Below are 19,927 nucleotides of genomic sequence, written 5' to 3' on the forward strand. Positions count from 1 at the left end.
TTAAGAGACATAAACACACTGCACAGCCTAAATTATTCCTATGTATTAACAGAGCCACAATAAGATAAATGTGGATGACAAAAACCAACAAAATCTCAAACAAATGAATTTTTCTGAATGACGTTTATTTCTCCATGTAAAACATTTTCTTTACATTTATATACAATCATCAAAAATATTTTTATATCTAAAGTGCACAAGGGTAAAGAGAGACTCAGATTAGGCCCCATGCACCCACTCCCACTGAACAATAATAGAACATTTTGTTCCATAACTCAGTTTCTTTATGAAATCAAAGTAAATTATAAATCATGTTCTCCTCCTCACTGAGGAAAGTCCTGGACCTGGGAATCAAACAAGCATGAACAACAACCAGTTAGTGGACAGCAAACACACAGACATGCATGCAGTGCAAACACACTTGCAGTAGTTTGCTCTCACCTCACTCAGACCAGGGGGTAGCTGGCTGCAGTGGCAATGCCACACTGGTTGTGTTTGTCCCTGGCCATCCTGATGTATCCTTTGTCTCCCCATGTTAGACCCCAGCTGCAGAGACACAGACATTAATAGCTAAATTCTGCTGCAGTGTTTAAAACACAGTCACCACAGAAGCTACAGCAGCATTTAGAGGAAATATCTGTCAAATAAATGCAGTTCTGTTATTGTAATGACTGATAATGACATGACTTAAGAAGCTGACAACATCCTGACTGAGTTTCACTTCATCTTGACAGCTATAAATAAGATGCTCTAACTCACTGGCTAGCTCACTATCTCAGCTGTGACACTCCTTACTGACTGTTAGCAGGAGACGGGCAACATCATTTAAACTCTATGGCTCTTCACCTGTTCTTGACCAGCCAGTAGTCCTTGCCATTGTCAGTGCCGTATCCCACAGCCAGCACACCATGGTCCAACTCAGAGCTGCTGCAATCAGGCTCATCATACACTCCTACAAATACACACACAGATGAGACAGGCCCATGGATAGGACGACATCAATTTTTAGTATTTCTAATTTGTTCTCGTGTTGGATTAGGGTATGATGATGATGGCAGAAGCACTGTAGTCTTTAAGCCCGTTTACCTGATTCGTAGAGCTGGAAAGACGAATGAGAAGCATCAATGCCCACAGACACAGGTCCGATGGTGGCCACAGCCTCCTTCAGGGCACCTTCATCACCTTGTTTCACATCGACGTAGCCTGTGCATTTGGCCCCAACATTCTCAGGTTTGTAGCGGCACTGTCCATCCTGTACAGAAAGAATATATTGTCATTTGCTAAATGATTAACCAAGTCATATACTCCTAACAGATCTCTGCTACCTAACTCTGACTGAGGCATAAGTTCATAATATGATTCTGTAACCTTTACACTGAAAGTCTGCTTGGGAACAGCTGTATAATACATTTTGTCCACAAGATGGCAGCATCGTACAGCTCTCAGATATACGACTAGGTTTTTACACTTCACACTACTTGCTCCAACTACTTTATAGCATGATATGACAAATGCGGTTGCTTCATTAAAAAGATTATGACTAAGATCCACGCTGAGTCATGTGTAAAAACGTCTTTTTACCTCAGCCTCGTAAGGGTAGGAGGCCTCTGTGTCAATTCCTCCGTTGGCTTGGATGTACTTGAAGGCGTCGTCCATCAAGCCTCCCATGCAGCCCATGTTACCATAGTCACCAGAGCAGTCAACCAGCTGCTGCTCACTCAGGGACACCAGTTTTCCTGTCTTCCTGAAGTTCTGACCCTCCAGAGAGCCAGTCTGGAAGAGAGAGAAGTCAATTTGTTACCAGGAAACACTAGATTAAGGTGTATAAAGTCTGCTTTACTGACACAGTGGGTGATGTTTTACATACTGTGCTGAAGGCCCAGCAAGAACCACACTGCTTCTGATCCTTGATATCAGTGACATATCCCTTGTCCCTCCAGTCAACGGTGTCTGGCAGATCATTGCCTGCGGGCAGCCGGAGGAAGGCAGACCCCTGGCGAGGCACAGATGCGTTGAAGGAGCGCAGGCAGCCCTGAGCAATCAGCCGCTTGTACTCCTCATTGTCCTGGTGAGGAGGGAGAGAATTTAGAGTTTGTTAACCACAGTGCCAATCACTCTGGTTGCGTTTAGTCATTGCATTATTTCAACAAGTGGTTAAAGTTAATTGTTGGCACAAACAGACACTTTTTTTTCCTGGTACCTACCAAATCAGCAAAGTAGGTCATGCCAAGGCGGTAGGACTTGATGCCCTCATCGGCCATGATATTGTGCACAAGCACCAGTCTGCGGTTGTTGAGCCATATTTCCTTGCGTTGAGCCTCCTCTGATGGAGAGTGGTAGGACCTTCCTGTCAGTCGGGAAATAAAGAATCAGAGAATATTGATCAGTGAAAGATTATGAATCAGAAAAATACTAGTGAAGAGATTTGCTTTTATTAGTTGTGTGGTTACATGTAAATTGAGGCACACTAGACAAGATCTTTATACACAACCACAAAGCATCGAGATAAGGACTCCAAGGCCACAAGAAAACAGTCAGACATCAATCTCCACTGTCTCACCAAACTTAAGTTTCCAGGCGTGGAACTCCAGGTCCTCCAGGGAAACGCTGGCACAGCTGGCCACGGCCAGAACAGCAGCAGCAACCAACAACAGCTTCATCCTGACAGACACACAAACAGCAAAGGCAAAGAGATCCGTCGTGACTCTCTGGAAACCGTGCACACTGTGACTGAAATCTTTCACTTCAGCTTTGTTTCAGAAACATTTTCTGCCCCGACATCAACTGTCACATGTTCACTACCACAGCATCAGCTTTGTTTCCCCGCTTTCTTTGAATCTCTGTCTCATCCCTCCCACAAACTCTTTCATCTTGACGAGTCTCCTTTTCTACTGTGCATATATGCACCTGCAAAACAGGAAGTGTGTCTGCACATCTGTTTCTCTGTGTAGTGTGTGTGTGTGTGTGTGTGTGTGTGTGTGTGTGTGTGTGTGTGTGTGTGTGTGTGTGTGTGTGTGTCTCTTTTTTGCAGCTGCTTACCTGAGCCTGTATCGATGTGAAAGACAAGCTGAAGGTGATGAAGGGCTGTACCAGAGAGCCATTCTTATATAGATATCTGCGGTTATGACCTGCAGTATGTCCAGTCATGTGTCTGTCAGCAGCTCATAAAGTCACAGAGAGACACAGCGAAAGTCAATCATTGAAATGAGAATTATGAGAAGTTCTCATGACACCATTCTTTTGGGAAACCTATTTTTTCCAGTGTCAGCAAAACGAGCAACAAAAGCATCCTGAATTACTGTTTGTAAACCGCTGAATTTATGAGGACACAGTTACTCAGCAGTTTGTTGCTCACACGGCCACTTAAAGAAGGAACACAGACTGTGTGTTTCTGAGCGTGATGCCTTCATGTGAAGAAACAAAACAAAAACCGCTGTTGGGATTTTGTATTTCTTCCACTAATGTAGTTCCAGTCACACAGTGAGGGTGATTCCTCTGGAAAAACAACACCATAACATGCATCTGCAAAACTTCACCCACCTGTTGCAGTTGAAACCTTACTGTCTAAATCATGGCAAACTGGAAAATATGTAAAAAGGTGAATAGGGTGTTTTTATTTCTCGGAAATGGCGGCAGTGCTCATTCTAACACCTACTCATTGAAAGTTTGTCCGAGCAGTTCACCTTAATGATCAAGTACAAGAAGTTTTTCCCTCATAAGAAGACATCTTCACATCGGACTAAATTATAATTGACTTTGTTTAATTGGAAAAGGGAACAAACAGGTTCCCACACAGAGGTTGAGCATTGGCAAATCTTTGCAATGCTCCGACATTCAAGTTCACATTTCTGATACATCAAACCATTTCTTATATTTTATATCAGCTCATTTGTGATTCACTGTTTCCATTGACTGTTATTTAAGACTTCCTTTCAGTCTCCGTGCACACATCCTGTTTCCAACTTGCCTGTAAAAGTCTGTTGGTTTGTTCTGCACACATTTCTCAGACATGTTTGTCAGGTATGCAAATGTTATTTAGCATTAAAACAAAGGAGAGGGAGACTATACAGTATATGAACAAGCAGAATCCAGAACTGGGAAATACTCATCAGGGAGGGAAGAATTGATTTTTCAGAAATACTTTAATTAACGTTGCATCTGAAAATAATTCTTCAAACTCTTTTTACATAATATTTGTCAGAGAAAGGCATTCCACTCATTTCCATAGCGTCCCGTTGTAACTGCTGTTTGTCTGTCTCTCTGCTTAAAGTGTCCTTATCCTGTTATGTCTCTGTCTGTCTGCCTGTCACAAGGCTGTCGTGTCATTTCGACACTTCAAACCATAAAGACATGAGTTAAAACTGAGAGCTAAGCTTAATCTTTACAGATGTCATTGAACTCTTCCCAGCCTGCTTCATGTACCTGCCTCTTTGTTAGTGTCCTGCCTGCCACTGAAAAACAAAAGCAGGTCATACATGTGATTAAAAAGTAAGTCCATCAGAAATATGGTCTTGCTGATATTATTATATGTTACAAATTGGATTGTTGTGAGACATAATCAGCATTTTTCAGTTGTAACTGGTGGGACTAATTAATTTACTGTACAGTGGTTCCCTCTCTGGGAGTCAGGCCCCTCTGAGTTCTGCTGCACAAATTTGTGTCAAGAGTGGTTCTCTCTGTACTGAGTAATAACTTCATATGAGGTATAATAGTAGCATAAAGTGTGATATGTTATATGTGCGTGCATGAGATAGTATGGTAGCAGTAATGTACCTTTAAACCTGTGTTGTACAATTCAATTTACCTTCCACATCTGCAGTTGGCCACATGATGCTCTCTTAGTAGCTGATTCTGAATGTGTGTGTGTGTGTGTGTGTGTGTGTGTGTGTGTGTGTGAGGACTCATACAGAACGAGAAGACATGACAAACCTAAAATCATGTGCATGCAACTTTATGCACACATAAAGTTGTTTAATAAACCATTTACAGCAACAATCAGGTGACTGGATAGAGTCACAAGTCAGAACAATGCAAGCGTAGGAAAACTTCCTAAGTTCATAGATCAAGGTTTGCATGTAGCTACATATGTTTGTGCAGATGTCTTTGAGAAAAAACATGAGGTAAATCATGTTTGTAAATATGGAGCATAAGTGCATGTGTATGAGCTGGGAAGTCATTTGATTATGCAAACGTAAAACAGAAACTAAAAAAAAAAACCCTATGTGATTTCCATTACCACTTCCATATTGCTAACCACATGTTTTGGTTGCGTGTCAGGATGTTTTATTTGTCTCTTTCAACTTGCACATGACAGTTATAGCTTTGGAAATTAAATTACACATTAACTATTTGAAATGTAAGACAAAAGAACAAAGTTGTGTAAGACATCTGAAATTAAATGGCGTAAACAAGCCTTTGTTTACTTTATTTAGTCAGTAAATAGGTTGTAAATATGTTAGAATGATTTTTTATTTATTTAGAGAAGCTGTATGAACAGTTTGTGGTTTAAACACTGTTCAAGTCACAGGACCTTGTAATGATCAGACAAATGCTTCTGAATCTGCATACTGTGTCATGTGACTTTGACTGGCAGTCACATGACACACTGTCTATTTGAGGATTTATGTTGGTCAGCTGGGGAGTTTGTCTCATACTGTAAGTGTTGATTCAGTGCACTCTACAAAAGAAAGCTGCAAGAATCATCTGTTCTCAGTAAATGCCTGGTAATATTGTGGACTGATGATTCTCACTTCCCTGTATTGACATCTTTCCCAAAGATAGTACTGGGACTCAGGGAGGGTTTTCCAAAACAGCTTTTGGTCTCATGTTCCCCTCACTGCACTTATGAATAAAACATTTTTATAAAGCCTTTTTTGGCAAAGCCCCCAACTTCCACAAAGTGACATGCACATCTCCAAAACGTCACTTACGAGACTCATTCAGTACATGCGAATTGTTTGTACTACTGTATGGCTTATTGTTGCTTTGTGTGACCCACTATTGTAACTATTATTATACCCATATCATAATGTATATATGTTTGGATATGTACCTCATGTAGTAAGTCATAATATAATCAGATTTAATTTCAAAATAGGTATATGTCATTCAAGTGCTACTATAAAAGCACCATATAAATATATGTTGATTTTTTGCTGAGTGACAATAAAGTAATTTTGGGAAAACCTATTTTAACGGGACTTTGCAGTGTTATAAAGACACCAGGAGAGGGCAGCAATTCCATGCTTATGCAGTTCACTGGTAACCACAGCTCCCATACATTTCATAATGTCAGTAATTAAATAATAATCTTCTGTACTTGTTCAGCTGCTTCATCTGCTAATTAATTCAACAAGCAGAATCAGCCAATTATATGTCGCGCCAGCATCCACAGTGACTACATTTGCATAGCAGCAGGTTTTCTGAACACAAACTGTTACAGTATTATGGTTATCATGACTAATATTAATCGCTATGTAGAGTCTTTTGACAACTAAGTAACATAATGTGACAATATCTGTGGTGCATACTAACTATGTAAATCATGGAAGATCTCATGTGCAAAGGAAACCCTAAGGCCCAGTGACAATACGAGTGTGAAAAGGCCGTAAGATGCTTGGCATGAGAAACTGAGAGGAACGCTATCCCTGGTAAACTCTTCTAATTTCATTACTCTACATGTTTCCTCAGCTTAGAGCCAATCACATAGTTGGCTGCTCTCTAGCAGGGGTCACACATAACAGCCACTAAATTGTGACAGTGGCCCAGACTGGCATACCTTAACACATAATCTGATTATCAGATCAATAACACAGCAACATTTGGTGCATAGCTGGAATGGCTCGCTTCTTCTCTTGTTACACATTGCTGGCATTCACCACTCGTTCCCACTTTATAGGTGACAAGGTGTGAATGCAAGCAGGAATTCAAATGGAAGGCCTTTTAAATAAGTGCAGTCACACACAGCGTATCCTTGATCACATCTGGCCGTGCTACTGTCTCTGGGATTCATACAGCCACCAAAATATCAGCAGGCGCTGTATCAGGGTGGAAACTCAGAGACCGATTCTGCTAGGCATTCTGCTTAATATTAAGGCACCGTTATTAAAGCTAAAATCAATATTCATCCTCTCTCTGTGCACTGTTTCTAGGTAAACACTTAACAGATGTGACAGTGTACCATAAAAATATTTATTGACATCACAATCTTCTTGGACACAAAAATGAGAAATGACACACACAAAAAAAGAAACATCCCCAAAAAAAACATTTAGAAAGTCCACATTCAAAATATCTAAGAATGACAGAGAATTAAAGAAGTAAAATGGAACAACATCATCAAATTGAATGAACACAATCTGTGAGTCTGTTCAGTGCAAACAAGTTCTCGTTTAACTGAACCAATCTTTGATATGTTCTTGAGAGATGATTTTTATTCCCCACAAAAGGCTCCTTCATAAACAGATGAGAAACTGCATCAACAACACATGGTATGGTCATCTCCATCACTTCTGCCTTTAGAAAACACAATTAACTGAACCACAATAATGATTTCAGAACACTGGCCTAACCAAACATTTTAGAAATGCACATAAACACCAATAAATAGAAACACTTTATTTCAGAGAGCAAAATTATATAATAACAATCCAAAAAAAAAAGGCATCATGATGACAGTCACAAAGCATAAACCGCCATAATTGCTGCTCCTGTTTATCGCTGCATGTTGCATTTGTGAAATGCAGATAAGTGGATGATGACAACCACTGTACCAACAAAGAGCATGAGACAGAGATAACCAGGGACTTTGGAGGGAATCCCTGCTCGCCGCTATTTATCCCTCTGTCCCTCCATTCATCCCGCTTTCTCTCTGTCCTTTGCAAAAGTCTGTTGTGATCCTGTCTTTCTCAGTCCAAACAGGTCACACTGTGGCTCACACCTTGCCAAGGTCTGTGCTGCACCGGCAGCGGCAGGAGAGAGAGAGCGAGCGAGCGAGCGAGCAGAGGAGAGATGAGAAAGAGAGAACAACGGCACCGACGATGAGCGGTGGCACTCTCTCTTTCCCTCTCTTTCTCTCTCTTTCTCTCCCTCTCTTTCTGCTTTATCTCCATGGTGCACACACGTCAACCTGGAGCAAGGCTGTATACTGGCAGGGTAGGCCAGGAGCAGAGAGAAGGGGGGTGGATAGGAGGAGGGGAGGCGAGAGGAGGGGGGGATAAAGGGACACGCTGCTTCAATAGCGGAGCAGGTCCAGGGACTAATTGGATCTGGTAATGGCTGGTCAATGTGACTGAAGGGCTCGTTAGAACCAGTACAGCTCCTTGCCTTTCTTGTGCTGCTGGAGGCCTGAGAAAAAAGGACAAAGAAACAATGAGGAGGACTATGGCAAACAACAGAACACAGGTTGTCATGGAGCTTAGTTTTGCCAAACATCCTGTTTTAGAGGGGGGAGAAGAGGCTTTCTGTGATGATTATGATGTATTGTGTGTGTGTGCGTGTGTGTCTGTAACCGGGTACGTAGGACTGTCTGCGTATGCATCTATGAACACGCAAGTGTAGCCTGTCACGGGTTAAACGTTGATGCAGATGTGTTTGCAAGAGTGTGTGTGTGTGAATTTGAGAGCAGGTTATGTTTTCCTCAATATCTGATGAAATAATTATATATATAATATATTCACAATCAAGAGTGTGTGGGTTAAATGTTAAAGTTAAAGTTAATCGACAGAAAAAACTAGTAAATCTATACAGGAGGATTTCAGTTGAACTTTTCCTGTACAAGTGCAATATAGAAAATGAGAGAATGTGTTCTCTGTCATCCAGGTCATGGTTGTCATTTAGTGCTTAAATTGGAGGGAACTGACTTTCTTTTTGAAAAGAAAAGAAGTCAGTTGCCTTCAACTCCAGCACTTAACAGCAATAGAAAAATATACATTTATCAATGTAATTTTACTTAAACTCTTTGGCTTTTACATAATACAGCATGAGAGTTGTGTGGTCTCTGTTTGTCTTTTATTATTTTTTTTATTATTTTTATAGTGTTTTATCTGATCTTCTTAGTGTTTTTATATGCTTTTAATGTACTGTATGTTAACTTTAACTTTATTCATTTCACTGTTTGTGTATCTGTTGTGCAACACTTTGGTAACCTTGTTGTTTTTAAAAACGTGCTATACAAATAAAAGTGGATTGAATTGGATTGGTTTAGCCTTAAATAATCTGAACATGTCTGCACTGGATCTTTGCACGTTTTTGATTTGATTACACACTGCTTGTAAACTGTAGATAAAGGTACACTTGTAGGCACAATTTGCAAAAGCTTGACATGGTTGAGTTGTTACCTGCGTCCATGTTGAGTGCCAGCGTCTGGCTGACGTCTCCTGTAGGAAGCAGGCTGGGCCAGGAGGCGGTGGGTTCCAGCTTGCTAACTTCATAGTGGCTTGGCAAAGTAGGGAGATGAGGTGGCCTCACCGTGGGCATCAGCAGGGGCCCGTAGTGAGGCTCCAAAGCTGAGGGAGAATACAGTTCGTGGAGAGGCCGTGGTGGCCCGTAGGCCTGGGCCTGGGGGTATCCCCAGCTCTCTGGGTGGGGATGGGAGTGAGGATGAGCGTGTGGATGAGGATGAGCGTGTGGATGAGGCAGGCCTGGGTGTAGCCCTGACGCGTATGGGTCCATGGAATAGGAAGGTGCCCCTGTCTCACAGTGGGAGCGGCTTTGAGGCGAGGAGTAGTTACTGTCCCAGAAGGATGGGGGGAAGCTTCGTCGGCTGCTAGGTGATGGGGTATCTAATGGGGGGGAGGGAGAGAAAGGTATAGGGTAAACAGTGATGAAATTTTGGCCAAGTTGTGAACTGTTGCACAACTGCGCAGTGCTTCACTGGATTAATATAGACAAACTGAACGGCTGGAGCCGTGCAAGACGAGCAACCTGTGCTAAAATGTAGATGTCACTCACATGACTGCTACACCCTCTGGCCCAGATATCTTCCCCATTGGGTCATACTGTCACACAGCCCTAGCCCCAACAAGACACAGAAATAAACACAACAACGTCCTCGCAGAGAGAGAGAGAGAGAGAGAGAGAGTGACCGAGAGAAAGGTAGAAAGAGGCGTCCCTATATACCTAGAATTCTATATAAGGCAGACGCTCTGACCTGGAGGCAGTCCAAGGCTCACAGAGCCTTAAATCACTTACTGTGGTGACATCTCTCACTCTCATGTCAGCCCAGCACTTCTGAAAGTCTCACAACATAGTCATGCACACACACACACACACACACACACACTGAGACACACAACCCTGGCTCTGTGCAAGCACCCGCTGCCGCCACCACCCCTCTCTTCTGTCTCCTGCACCCCCACCTGTTGTTTTCACTGCCCTCCTCCCCCCTCCTCGCCCTTGACAGAATGTCAGGGAGCTATTATATGATTTTAGAAGTATACTTTTATATTTAGATATTCCTCTGAAAAAAGACACCATGCGGCACCCCGAGAGCTAGTGTTTCCCTCTGCCCCTATCACACAGACTGCAGCATATATAAATCTGACCAGCAGGCAGGCAACTGACTGAGCAGCCATTGTGGGGCAAGAGCTGGAGCGAGTGTCAGAATGGCAGCCGCAGAGACGTTTGAAGGGGATACGCCGGCGAGGCTGTGCGCTTACGGCCATGTATAAACATAGCATCTGTTGTGAGGCAGAAAGTGCATGTTAGTGCCGAAATGAAGACGTCCGACTGAACAAGGAGAGAGACTAACAGCGACAGCACAGAGAGGGAAAGAGCAGAGGATACAGGCCCTACATGGATATCCAAGGGACATCTGCAGGCTGCTGGGGAAAATGGACTTAAAAGTCCTCAAGATTTGCAGATCAATTCTTTTTTTCTTTCTTTCTTTTTTTTTATTGCATTGCGGTGCAATCATAATGAAAGTTAAAACAGAACTAAAAAAAAAAGTATAAAAGTCCAATAATGTTAAGCATTATTTGCAGCCTTTCAAAGAGTTAATTGTGAAATTGTGTACCGGTTTTGCCAGAAAGAAATTTTCCAAAAGCTTAATTATAATCCACAATAGGTGATGGATCCCTGCAGTCTCTGTATGAATGCCTTATCTAACTTAACCACACTCAGGAGTGTATATGCTCTCTCTTGCCTTTCCTTAAAACTTCACGCCTCTTAAGTTCCTTTTGATTGCCTGCAGCTCCTGACTGTCGTGACCTCTGAACCCTGTGCCCTGACCTTGCTGGGGACAACAGCTCCAACAAGCAGCCCCTCTGTCCCGTCACCTGATAACATCACCTGTCTGACACTCTGCTGTGCTCTGCAGAACTGTCAGCGCACCCAGTGTGGTCTCAAAGGCGAGCGCAAGATGCCACACAGACAACTGTGGTGCCCTCCCATAAATACATGGACATTTTGAAAGTGCAGGGATGTAGTGGAAGAGAAAACCACCTAACTTCAGTTTACCTTACTTTTTGTTAGTGAGTCATAACTAGTCTTAACTGCGATCATATTCAGATGGATTACTTGATTTGTTCTATGAAAAAGGAAATGATACAGCAATGATTGTTTTCTTGATTGTCCAACATCACAGGGTTTACTCAAATGTGTGTTTATCATGACATCACTCCATGTGACTACTGTAACCAGAACAAACAAAGTATCTCGGTAAATGTCTCAATTGGACTTAATGGACACCACACTGCAATGAAATTATGGGCAGGAAAGCTCTTTCAATATCCAAGATGACGCCAAGTTTGCATGGACAGGTGTGCACTTTTTGTTTGTACAAAGGAGTCCTTTACTAACGGAAAGTGTGGTATACCTGTGCCCTGTTGGTCTGGCGGCCTCCGTTTGCCCTCTCCATCCATGTAGGAGCTCAGGGCCCTGGAGAAGTGTTCATCCACCACACTGCTGATGTCTCCCTGGTAATAGGTGAAGAGGACACATCGAGAAGTCAGGTATTCTGCCTCAGGGGCCTCCTGCTTGTCCTTGGGGCCCTCCTCTGGTCTGGAGGCCGCCGGCGTGTAGGATGAAGAGGAAGAGCTAGATGAAGATGAGGAGGAAGCTGATCCTCCGTTGCCTGGGCCCCCAGACATCCCCTCGGGACCCCTGGGAGTGTCCATAAAATCCCGGCAGTGAGGAGAAGTGGTGCTCAGACCTGTGGGAGTCTGTCATGGTAGGAGGGGGGGTGGAGGGGTAGATGGGGGGGGGGGGAGGGGGGAGCAGGGAGAGGGTTAAGACAGGTGTTGCTGAGGACACTTCTGGAGCTCTCTGTGGGACATTTTGACATAATGTTTTTCTTTGTGTGTGGCATCACTGGCATGTGTGTGTGCGTGCGTGTGCGTATGTGTGCGTGTGTTAAATTAGGAGTTTTGACGGTGCTAAAGACTTCTGTGCTCGATAAGACAAACTGACAGCATCACTGCACATACACATATTCGTAAAACAATAATTAAGTTTTAAAAAAATACAAACATTAAAAAAAAAAAAAATCCTCGCAGCCCCCTTTTGCTTTTACGCATAAACTTGCCAAACATTGTTCATCAGCGACCGCCATCGCCCCGCTTACACTGACAGTAAGGGGGACTATCCCGGGATCATTAGAAAATATTGATCACTTCCTACCTGTAAGCTACTGATAAAAGCAGGAGCAGTCGGTGCGTACGGTGCGTAATGTCCATAGGCTGGGTACATAACATCCAAACAGCTCATGGTAAATGAGCGGTGTCTTCACTGTTCTGTGGAAACCGACCTTGCTGAGAGAAAGAGCGACAACATCCCGTTTTTTCTTCTTCTTCTTTTCCCTCCTTCGGTTGGTCGCTGATCAGCGTGAAAAAGCCCGAGCCAGACTCGACATAGTCACCACAGAAAGAGCGCACCTCTCCTCTGCTCCGTGCGTGCGCCACAGCAGCTGCGGCAGCAAAATGTGGTGAGGTTTATGGAGCAAGCATGAGGGTGTCCTGTCCTGTACATCTCTGTGTCAACCCCTCCCACCTTTACCAGCCCTCCACTCCCCCCAACATCACCATCAACAGCACTCCCACTACCACCACCACACAAATCACATCTAGAGATTACTGCTTGCACGCATGCAATGTCTTTGATATTAAAAATCAATCAGCTAACATTCAGAGTGCATGTATGTCAAAAGTAGAGGTGTAAATGAGATCAAAGTGAGGGCTGCAAAATTTCCATTGAAATATAAAACACTGGCAGAGGAGCTGGGACTAATTATGTCTTAAATAAATAAATAAGGGTTAACTAGAATGCCATCCAGTTACAAGAATAGATTAGGATGAAGTCATTGAGCTTTATAATCATCCACACGACAATGACACAGTACACATGTGATACAGTGACTTTTTATTTCTTTCCATGTCCTGTGGATACTTGAAAACTTTGTGCTCAGTCCAAGCTGAAAGAGTATCCACGGTCTTAAAACAGCCATCGGTTGCCAAGTAAACCTTCAAGTCATCTGAAGTATTTAGTGTGTTCCCATAATGACACGTAGGTGTCAACTATAGGTTGCATACACTGGTCATACCAACATAGAGGAGAAAGGGACTCTGCACAAATCTATGACAAATTATCACCTATCAGCAGTGCAAACAAAAAGATATTTTCACACACACACACAAACATGCCCAATGACAATAGCAAACACCACAAGAGCACAGGAGTCATTCTGCATTCATGTACACAAAGACACTTTTGAAAAACTCTCCCTGATAAGCATTAACCCACGTGTCAGCTACATTCTTCACAAAGTGTAGCCATTTCTCCAATTTTAAGGATTTACAGGTGCCTGGTGTTTGGGCATGCCAGTCTTTTTGACAGGCACTTCAGAATGCCTGTGAGAATAGTGTGGAAAATTTGCAGAATTCCATGGACTAGTGTCAGATGAGGTGGAATGTCTCTGATGTATGCTAGTGGACAAGCTCCTCTGGAAGTTACATCGTCCCGGTGCTGCGTTCTCTAGATGGAGAACATGACCAACCAACGTCTCGCTATGCATACATCATGCATAGTATGAATAACTAGTGTCAGGTTATTGGCTTGCTAATGAATCGAACACGCTCTTAAAAAACCGTGATGCATCATGTTGGTTCTCACTTTGGCTGTTCTATTCTTACGTCACTGTAAATACAATAAGCATAAAATAAACAGGTGTAATATTGTATATTGTGTGGTATTATATTGCATATTGTCTTCAGAAAAGCATTAACACAGTATCAGTTCTGAAAACAAATTAAGTATTAAGTTGTTTTTTTTTCTAAATTTGTAAATCCACTTTTCAAACAACATTAATAGGAGACTAATCCTACTTCACTCCGTTGTCGCCACTGCATTATGTGCAGTATGGGCCACCAGATCCACATACATGCGGGGTATTGCAGGACAGCACTGGAGTCAGGGTGAAAGAGAGTGATGCAATGCTAGAAAGCTCACTGTTACACCAGCGTGATCAACAGCTGCAGCTGACGGAAGGGTAGAGAGGCCACTATTAGTATTAATGGCCATGACTAAATTTCTCTCTGTCTCCCCCTCCCACTTGTCTTCCCTAGTGATACACACACCTTTTCTCTATTTAATCACCCTATGTACCCTGGAACGGCCAACCGCTACTGTCATTTCTGTTAGAGTATATGTGTGTGCTAGTGAGTGTGTGTGTGCGCACACAGCATGCTGCAACACTTGTCATCGAGTGACCAAACTAGGAAGAGGGCAGGAGAGAGAACCAGCTAGCAGAAACGTGTCAGTGATCCCAAAGTTGAAAACGAAGTCAGTTGGTGGATCCGTGTTTGTCAGTGATACGGGACTGTGCATGCTAATATCTGTGCATGTAAAGAACAGTATGTGCAAGAGTCTACAGTTGCTCTTGTGTATGTGTGTTGGTGTGCAAGTTTGTGTGGAGGTGTCTGTGTGGCTACATTTACGTGTATATGCTGAAAATAAACACAGGTTACATCACTCCTTGTGACCCCGCAGCACATCGAGGCCCTGCCCCTTTTAAAAGAGGTCTGACCGGACAAAGTCTCTTATTGGCTGAGATGTTGCAGGGCCAGTTGAGGTAGTAATGGCAACCTAGTTTTATTTAGACCACTATTCACATTGCAACACCACCATTAATAGTTTATACTCTTATGCTAGAAATACCTGCGGGTACTCTACATTAAGGAAGTAACTGCATACATACGTATACTTTTATATACCATCGCTAGAAAAGTTGATTATTACAGAAAGGTTTATCATAATATAAATGCAAATGCAATCACTAAGCTTATGGTGGTGGTGGTCTGTAAAGTGAGATATGAACCTGAAACTATAGAAGCTACCTCCTGAAACAACAAGGCCTTTATTAAGGTCTCAGTCTGGCTTGGTCCCAAGGGGGTCGGACCTCAGGATTCCACTGTTGTTTGTGTGTGTGTGTGTGTGTGTGTGTGCGTGTGTGCGTGCATGCGTGTGTGCATATGTGCAAGACAGAGATGTACAGCTGCCCCATTGTCCAGCTCTGCACACAAACTCATCTCAGCTGTTCAAAATCATCACTGAGTGTCATCAGAAAGACACACACACACACACACACACACACACACACACACACACACACACACACACACACACACACACACACACACAGAAGGAGACACATATGGACAGGTCTGGCTCATTCATCCTTCTACACAAATGTTGGTGATAAATCCTCTGTGATAGAATGTGCAACTGTGCAGCTATTTTCTTCCTAAAACAACTCCCTTATTGTCCACACAGACCACCAAGACCCCAGGAATCTACAGGCTCAAGTTTGGAAGTCACTTAAAAATAAATGAGGACTTCATACTTGTTGAAGCCCATTCATTAGCAAGCATGCACACTTTACATTACTGCCAGCAATTTTCACACAGTTTTACATAGATTGATGGGCCTGTTTTCAATGTCATCATTTCAGTTCATGGCAACACGGTTTGGAAACCAACTTGCAGCTATATGAAACCTGGTTGACATCAGAAAACATTTTTGTTACATTAACAGTTTTAATGTTGCTGAAAACATTTCCCAACTATAGAGCGTTTCGCTAAGATAATTATTCACCTCGGTGCCTTGCTGTTCTGTTGCATTACAACTAATTCAACTGAATATTTCTCTCTGTAAATGACTAAATAAAACTGTTGCAAGTGCATATACATACATACATATACACTCTGCTATAAAGTTCCTAATTAAGATCCGTTCCCATCAATTAGGAGTCGAATACTTAGTTGATTAGATCCTCTCTGGTCAAATTAATATAAGATTACATTTGTACTCTTGCCATCACCCTGAGAACACCACTCTCACAGTTAAGTACGGTGATGGCTGCATCATGCTGTGGAGATGTTCTTCACCAGGGACTAGAAAGATGAATGGTAAATCTATGATTTTAGACTGGGATGGAGGCCTACCCTCAGGCAGGACAGTGACCCTTAACATACAGCTAAAGCTACACTACAGTGGTAAAATGGGAAACATTTGAATGTCTTTAAATTGCCTATTGAATCAAGTCTTCAGCTAAGAAGCTGTGGCATAATTGTAGACAACTTGAAGGCAGTGGAATAACTTGGGTTTGAAGAATGGTTTAAAAAAAATCCCACTGAATGTGTTATGCTATACAAACACATCATAAGAGAAAGGAATAAATAGGATTCAGGATTTATGTTGTTTTATTGTTGTGTTTTGTTATAATTATAGTTTATGTTACAATACAAAATAGGCACCTTGTGAGTGGTAGGCATGTTGTGTGAATCAAATTGTAACCTGCCCTGAAACAGAATTATAGAGCATTGCAGACAACTTTCTATTTTCTTCAATCTATTCTAAAAATACATGAAAATCAACTGCAGAATATTGCCAAATAATATCAAAATGTAGTTGTTTTGTCAAAGTATGCAGATTTTTCATTATTTCAATATTGCCTAGTCCTAACTGACCATTTTATGTTGATTGCCCATGATGTTGGGTAACTCAATTCTTAGATGTGATTCTTACAATGCTAGCTCCTTAGAAATCAGGGCAAACATTCCCATCAAACTAAAACCTTTAAGCACGGTCAGAACACTGGCTTGGTCTTGCTTTGACTGCACTAAAATTCCTGTCCAGGCAAATTTGTCATAAAATGGAGCTGTACACCTCAGACACCCTCAAAACCCACCTCTTCACCATGGTACTTCCCCATCAGTCTTACTGTAGCTCTATCTGTCGCTCAGCCTTTCCTTTGTCTGTTTAGTGTTTCCTCCCTTCTCTCCCTTAATCTGTTTCTTTAACCCCACCCCCCAAACCTCCGCTGATGTTCATGTAAACCGCCTTGGGTATTTTGAAAGGCGCTATATAAATACAAGTTATTATTATTATTCATATATGAGTGATACGAGGAAGTATCGAATCATACACACATACACAGGTAAACACACACTAACTTCTGAAATGAACAGAATGTGAATTAACAGCATCCTTGGAGAGGCTGACAAGTGCCACATTCCTAACATCCTATTACCAAGCATACCCTGCCACCACACTGCCGCTGGGTCACTGGAGTTATGCACACACAATCACAAATCCACACACTCACTCGCATATATACAATCACACATTTAAAGCCAAAGGAACGCATACAAACACACAGAAGATGCACACAAAAACACCAATCTGGGCATGCGGGATTGTCACCTTCCTGTCTGACATTCCTGCTCCGGTGTGCCAGAGAGGGCTGCAGTTAGAAGGGCACTATGGGTGGCAGCAGATGGAGGGGGAGAGATGAGGAGGGTGGACGGAGGGCAGAATCACAAATTTGGCATGTCACATGGTCAAACAGGGAAGATTTACGACTGATCGGGTTCCACATCGGCTGCATGGTGTTGTGGCTTCAGAATGCCAGGTATGGGAGTGAGATCAGACTCCGGCTTTAGTTTGTACACCCTTTCTGGCAACTGCAGCCAGTGTGACTGGCTGAAGATGGCAGTGTTATTGGTGGTTGGCGTGGGGAACGTGGTGGTCATTGTCTGGTCCGTTACATCTTCGCAGCTGTATAGATTTACATACCTCTGATGAATTCGGGCGTAACACAATCAGTGGGAATGTGAACCTGATACACATTTGGAGAAAAAGAAAACAAGAAGCGATGAGAAAATAGATTGGCCAATAAAACAGAAATGCAGCTGGTCAAAGAGATTCATGAAACTGCTACAAATTAATGCTGTAAAATACTGATCCTCTTTTATTTCTCTCATTTTATTTCTCCCTCTACAGTCAGGCTCCATGATTTACTCACCGGTGACATCATGGAGACCACAGCTATTTTTATTGGATGGTAAACGGCCAGCTCTTCTCCATGCTATGCCACCTGTCCAATCCACACCAGTCAACAAGCCCCTGGGAAAAAAAAGTCAAGCACCCAAAAATGATTGAGAGTTGAAAGGTGGAATATGATACACACATGCCATGCTACTGTCCTAGGCATGTTTCACAAGTCAAATGTCTTGTCACTGCTACTGGTTTGCTTTCCCTATTTGTCTGTTATTCATTACAGCCAATTGTGTATCCTCTAATTCAGCCGTCAGATGCATTCTGCAGTCCTAGCATCACTCAGCATGCTTTTGCATGTGAATTTTAAATAAAATATCTCCGTCTGATGAGGCTTTGCGATCTATGCTACATTAAGCTACCTTGCCCCCACCCCCACCCCTTCTCTCTTCCAGGGTTTTGATGTGTGTGTGTGACTCCAAGGGTGGGGTTATTCCTGGCCCTATGTCGTGTGCTCTAAGGTGCAATCCAGTCACATGCCATCTGACCAACCCTTACCCCTGAAAAATGATAAGTACAGTAGCTTGACCTGAAGTGGTCATCGTATAACCACACTGCCGTGCATAACGTCAACTCATAGCAATGAACTTGCAGGCTACGAGGTAAAGAATAACTGAAGATAATAATATATATCAGATGTTTGAAGAACTGGTTGAAAAATATGAGAACATAAAGTGTTGATTTTCATAAAATTGAGGCAATCATAAAATTGTTGCTGTGCTTAAAAACGTAATTGTCTGCTTACAGAACCACAAACACCTTTAAATCTAAAGTGAATGAGAGTCACAGAGTCTAATTGATTCTATTTTGATAAGCGTGAGAATATTCCTAATTAGTGTCAGAGTCAACAGAGCTAAGACAGTCACCAAGAAGAGTACTTCAAGTATTGAGGGGGTCTTTTATGTGTATAAGTGAGTGGATAGTATGGACAGATGATGTGCAATTATAACCTTACAGAGGCAACACAGTAGGCTACTGCCTCGGATCACACATTCACAACAGCTGCAAGGGCTCCACCCTGTGGCAGGGGCAGGTTAATGCAAATTCCTTCTTTTCAGTGGATTCCTCAAAGCTGTGCGTTATTATGTGAAAAAACGCTTGTGGATGAGGAATGTTGAAAAAGGAAGTCGCCTTAATAAAACAAATCCATTTTTATGTGCAAATGTCATAAAATCACGTTGTTCGTTATTTTTATACTGTAAGATTATTCAGCTATATTGAACTAGGCTATAGAAATAATTTACAGCATCTGTTCACTTGTGATTTGCCTCAATGATGCAAGTGCAACAGGAAGGAGGATGTCATTGGATCTACAAAGATCTTATAAGGCTGCTCATGCAGGTTACTGTATTAATATACAGGAGAATATAAAGTAACTGAAGAGGATTGCTATTCTGATTTCAAGGAATATATTTAGATCTTTGGCCTTGATGAGTTTAACTTAAGTGCACTGATGAAGAGTTAAGGGCTATTTGAGTGGAAGTATCAGATGGGACTGTTTGTGCCCTTTCACATTGTTATTCTGGTAAATATAAGTAGGCTAATTTTAATTATTGGAATGACTGAAATAATAATAGGCCTATTTAGCCTACATTTT

The 19,927-nt window shown here is 42.3% G+C and overlaps 2 protein-coding genes across 3 annotated transcripts; both read right to left on the reverse strand.

Annotated features, from left to right (window-relative positions):
* Positions 1-207: 207 nt before the first annotated feature.
* ctsl.1 (cathepsin L.1) lies at positions 208-3,071 on the reverse strand. The gene is made up of 9 exons (XM_083998971.1): positions 3,040-3,071; positions 2,561-2,661; positions 2,205-2,347; positions 1,868-2,065; positions 1,582-1,773; positions 1,087-1,252; positions 847-952; positions 442-546; positions 208-344 (listed from the first exon to the last, which is right to left on the reverse strand). Exons 2-8 carry the CDS (start codon positions 2,658-2,660, stop codon positions 447-449), a joined length of 1,005 nt encoding a protein of 334 aa, XP_083855097.1. The 5' UTR covers position 2,661; positions 3,040-3,071; the 3' UTR covers positions 208-344; positions 442-446.
* A 4,145-nt stretch (positions 3,072-7,216) lies between these two features.
* Positions 7,217-12,943, reverse strand: vgll2b (vestigial-like family member 2b). 2 transcript variants are annotated; one of them, XM_083998931.1, is made up of 4 exons: positions 12,619-12,943; positions 11,816-12,161; positions 9,339-9,782; positions 7,217-8,346 (listed from the first exon to the last, which is right to left on the reverse strand). In XM_083998931.1, exons 1-4 carry the CDS (start codon positions 12,703-12,705, stop codon positions 8,303-8,305), a joined length of 921 nt encoding a protein of 306 aa, XP_083855057.1. In that variant the 5' UTR covers positions 12,706-12,943; the 3' UTR covers positions 7,217-8,302. The 2 variants fall into 2 exon arrangements, with proteins under 2 accessions (XP_083855057.1, XP_083855058.1); XM_083998932.1 differs by having other exon boundaries at positions 12,746-12,942.
* Between the last annotated feature and the right edge of the window lie 6,984 nt (positions 12,944-19,927).

Source organism: Trachurus trachurus, assembly GCF_905171665.1.
Source record: "Trachurus trachurus genome assembly, chromosome: 22".
In the NCBI taxonomy this organism is placed as follows: domain Eukaryota; kingdom Metazoa; phylum Chordata; class Actinopteri; order Carangiformes; family Carangidae; genus Trachurus; species Trachurus trachurus.

Coding starts and splice junctions, on each gene's coding strand:
- ctsl.1 (XM_083998971.1), bottom strand. CDS start 2,660: ATGAAGCTGTTGTTGGTTGCTGCTGCTGTTCTGGCCGTGGCCAGCTGT. Junction 1,774..1,867: donor CTTGCTGGGCCTTCAGCACA/GTATGTAAAACA, acceptor TCTCTCTTCCAG/ACTGGCTCTCTGGAGGGTCA. Junction 953..1,086: donor TTTCCAGCTCTACGAATCAG/GTAAACGGGCTT, acceptor GTGTATTTGTAG/GAGTGTATGATGAGCCTGAT.
- vgll2b (XM_083998931.1), bottom strand. CDS start 12,705: ATGAGCTGTTTGGATGTTATGTACCCAGCCTATGGACATTACGCACCG. Junction 9,783..11,815: donor GCCAGACCAACAGGGCACAG/GTATACCACACT, acceptor CCCCCCCATTAG/ATACCCCATCACCTAGCAGC. Junction 8,347..9,338: donor GGCACTCAACATGGACGCAG/GTAACAACTCAA, acceptor CTTTTTTCTCAG/GCCTCCAGCAGCACAAGAAA.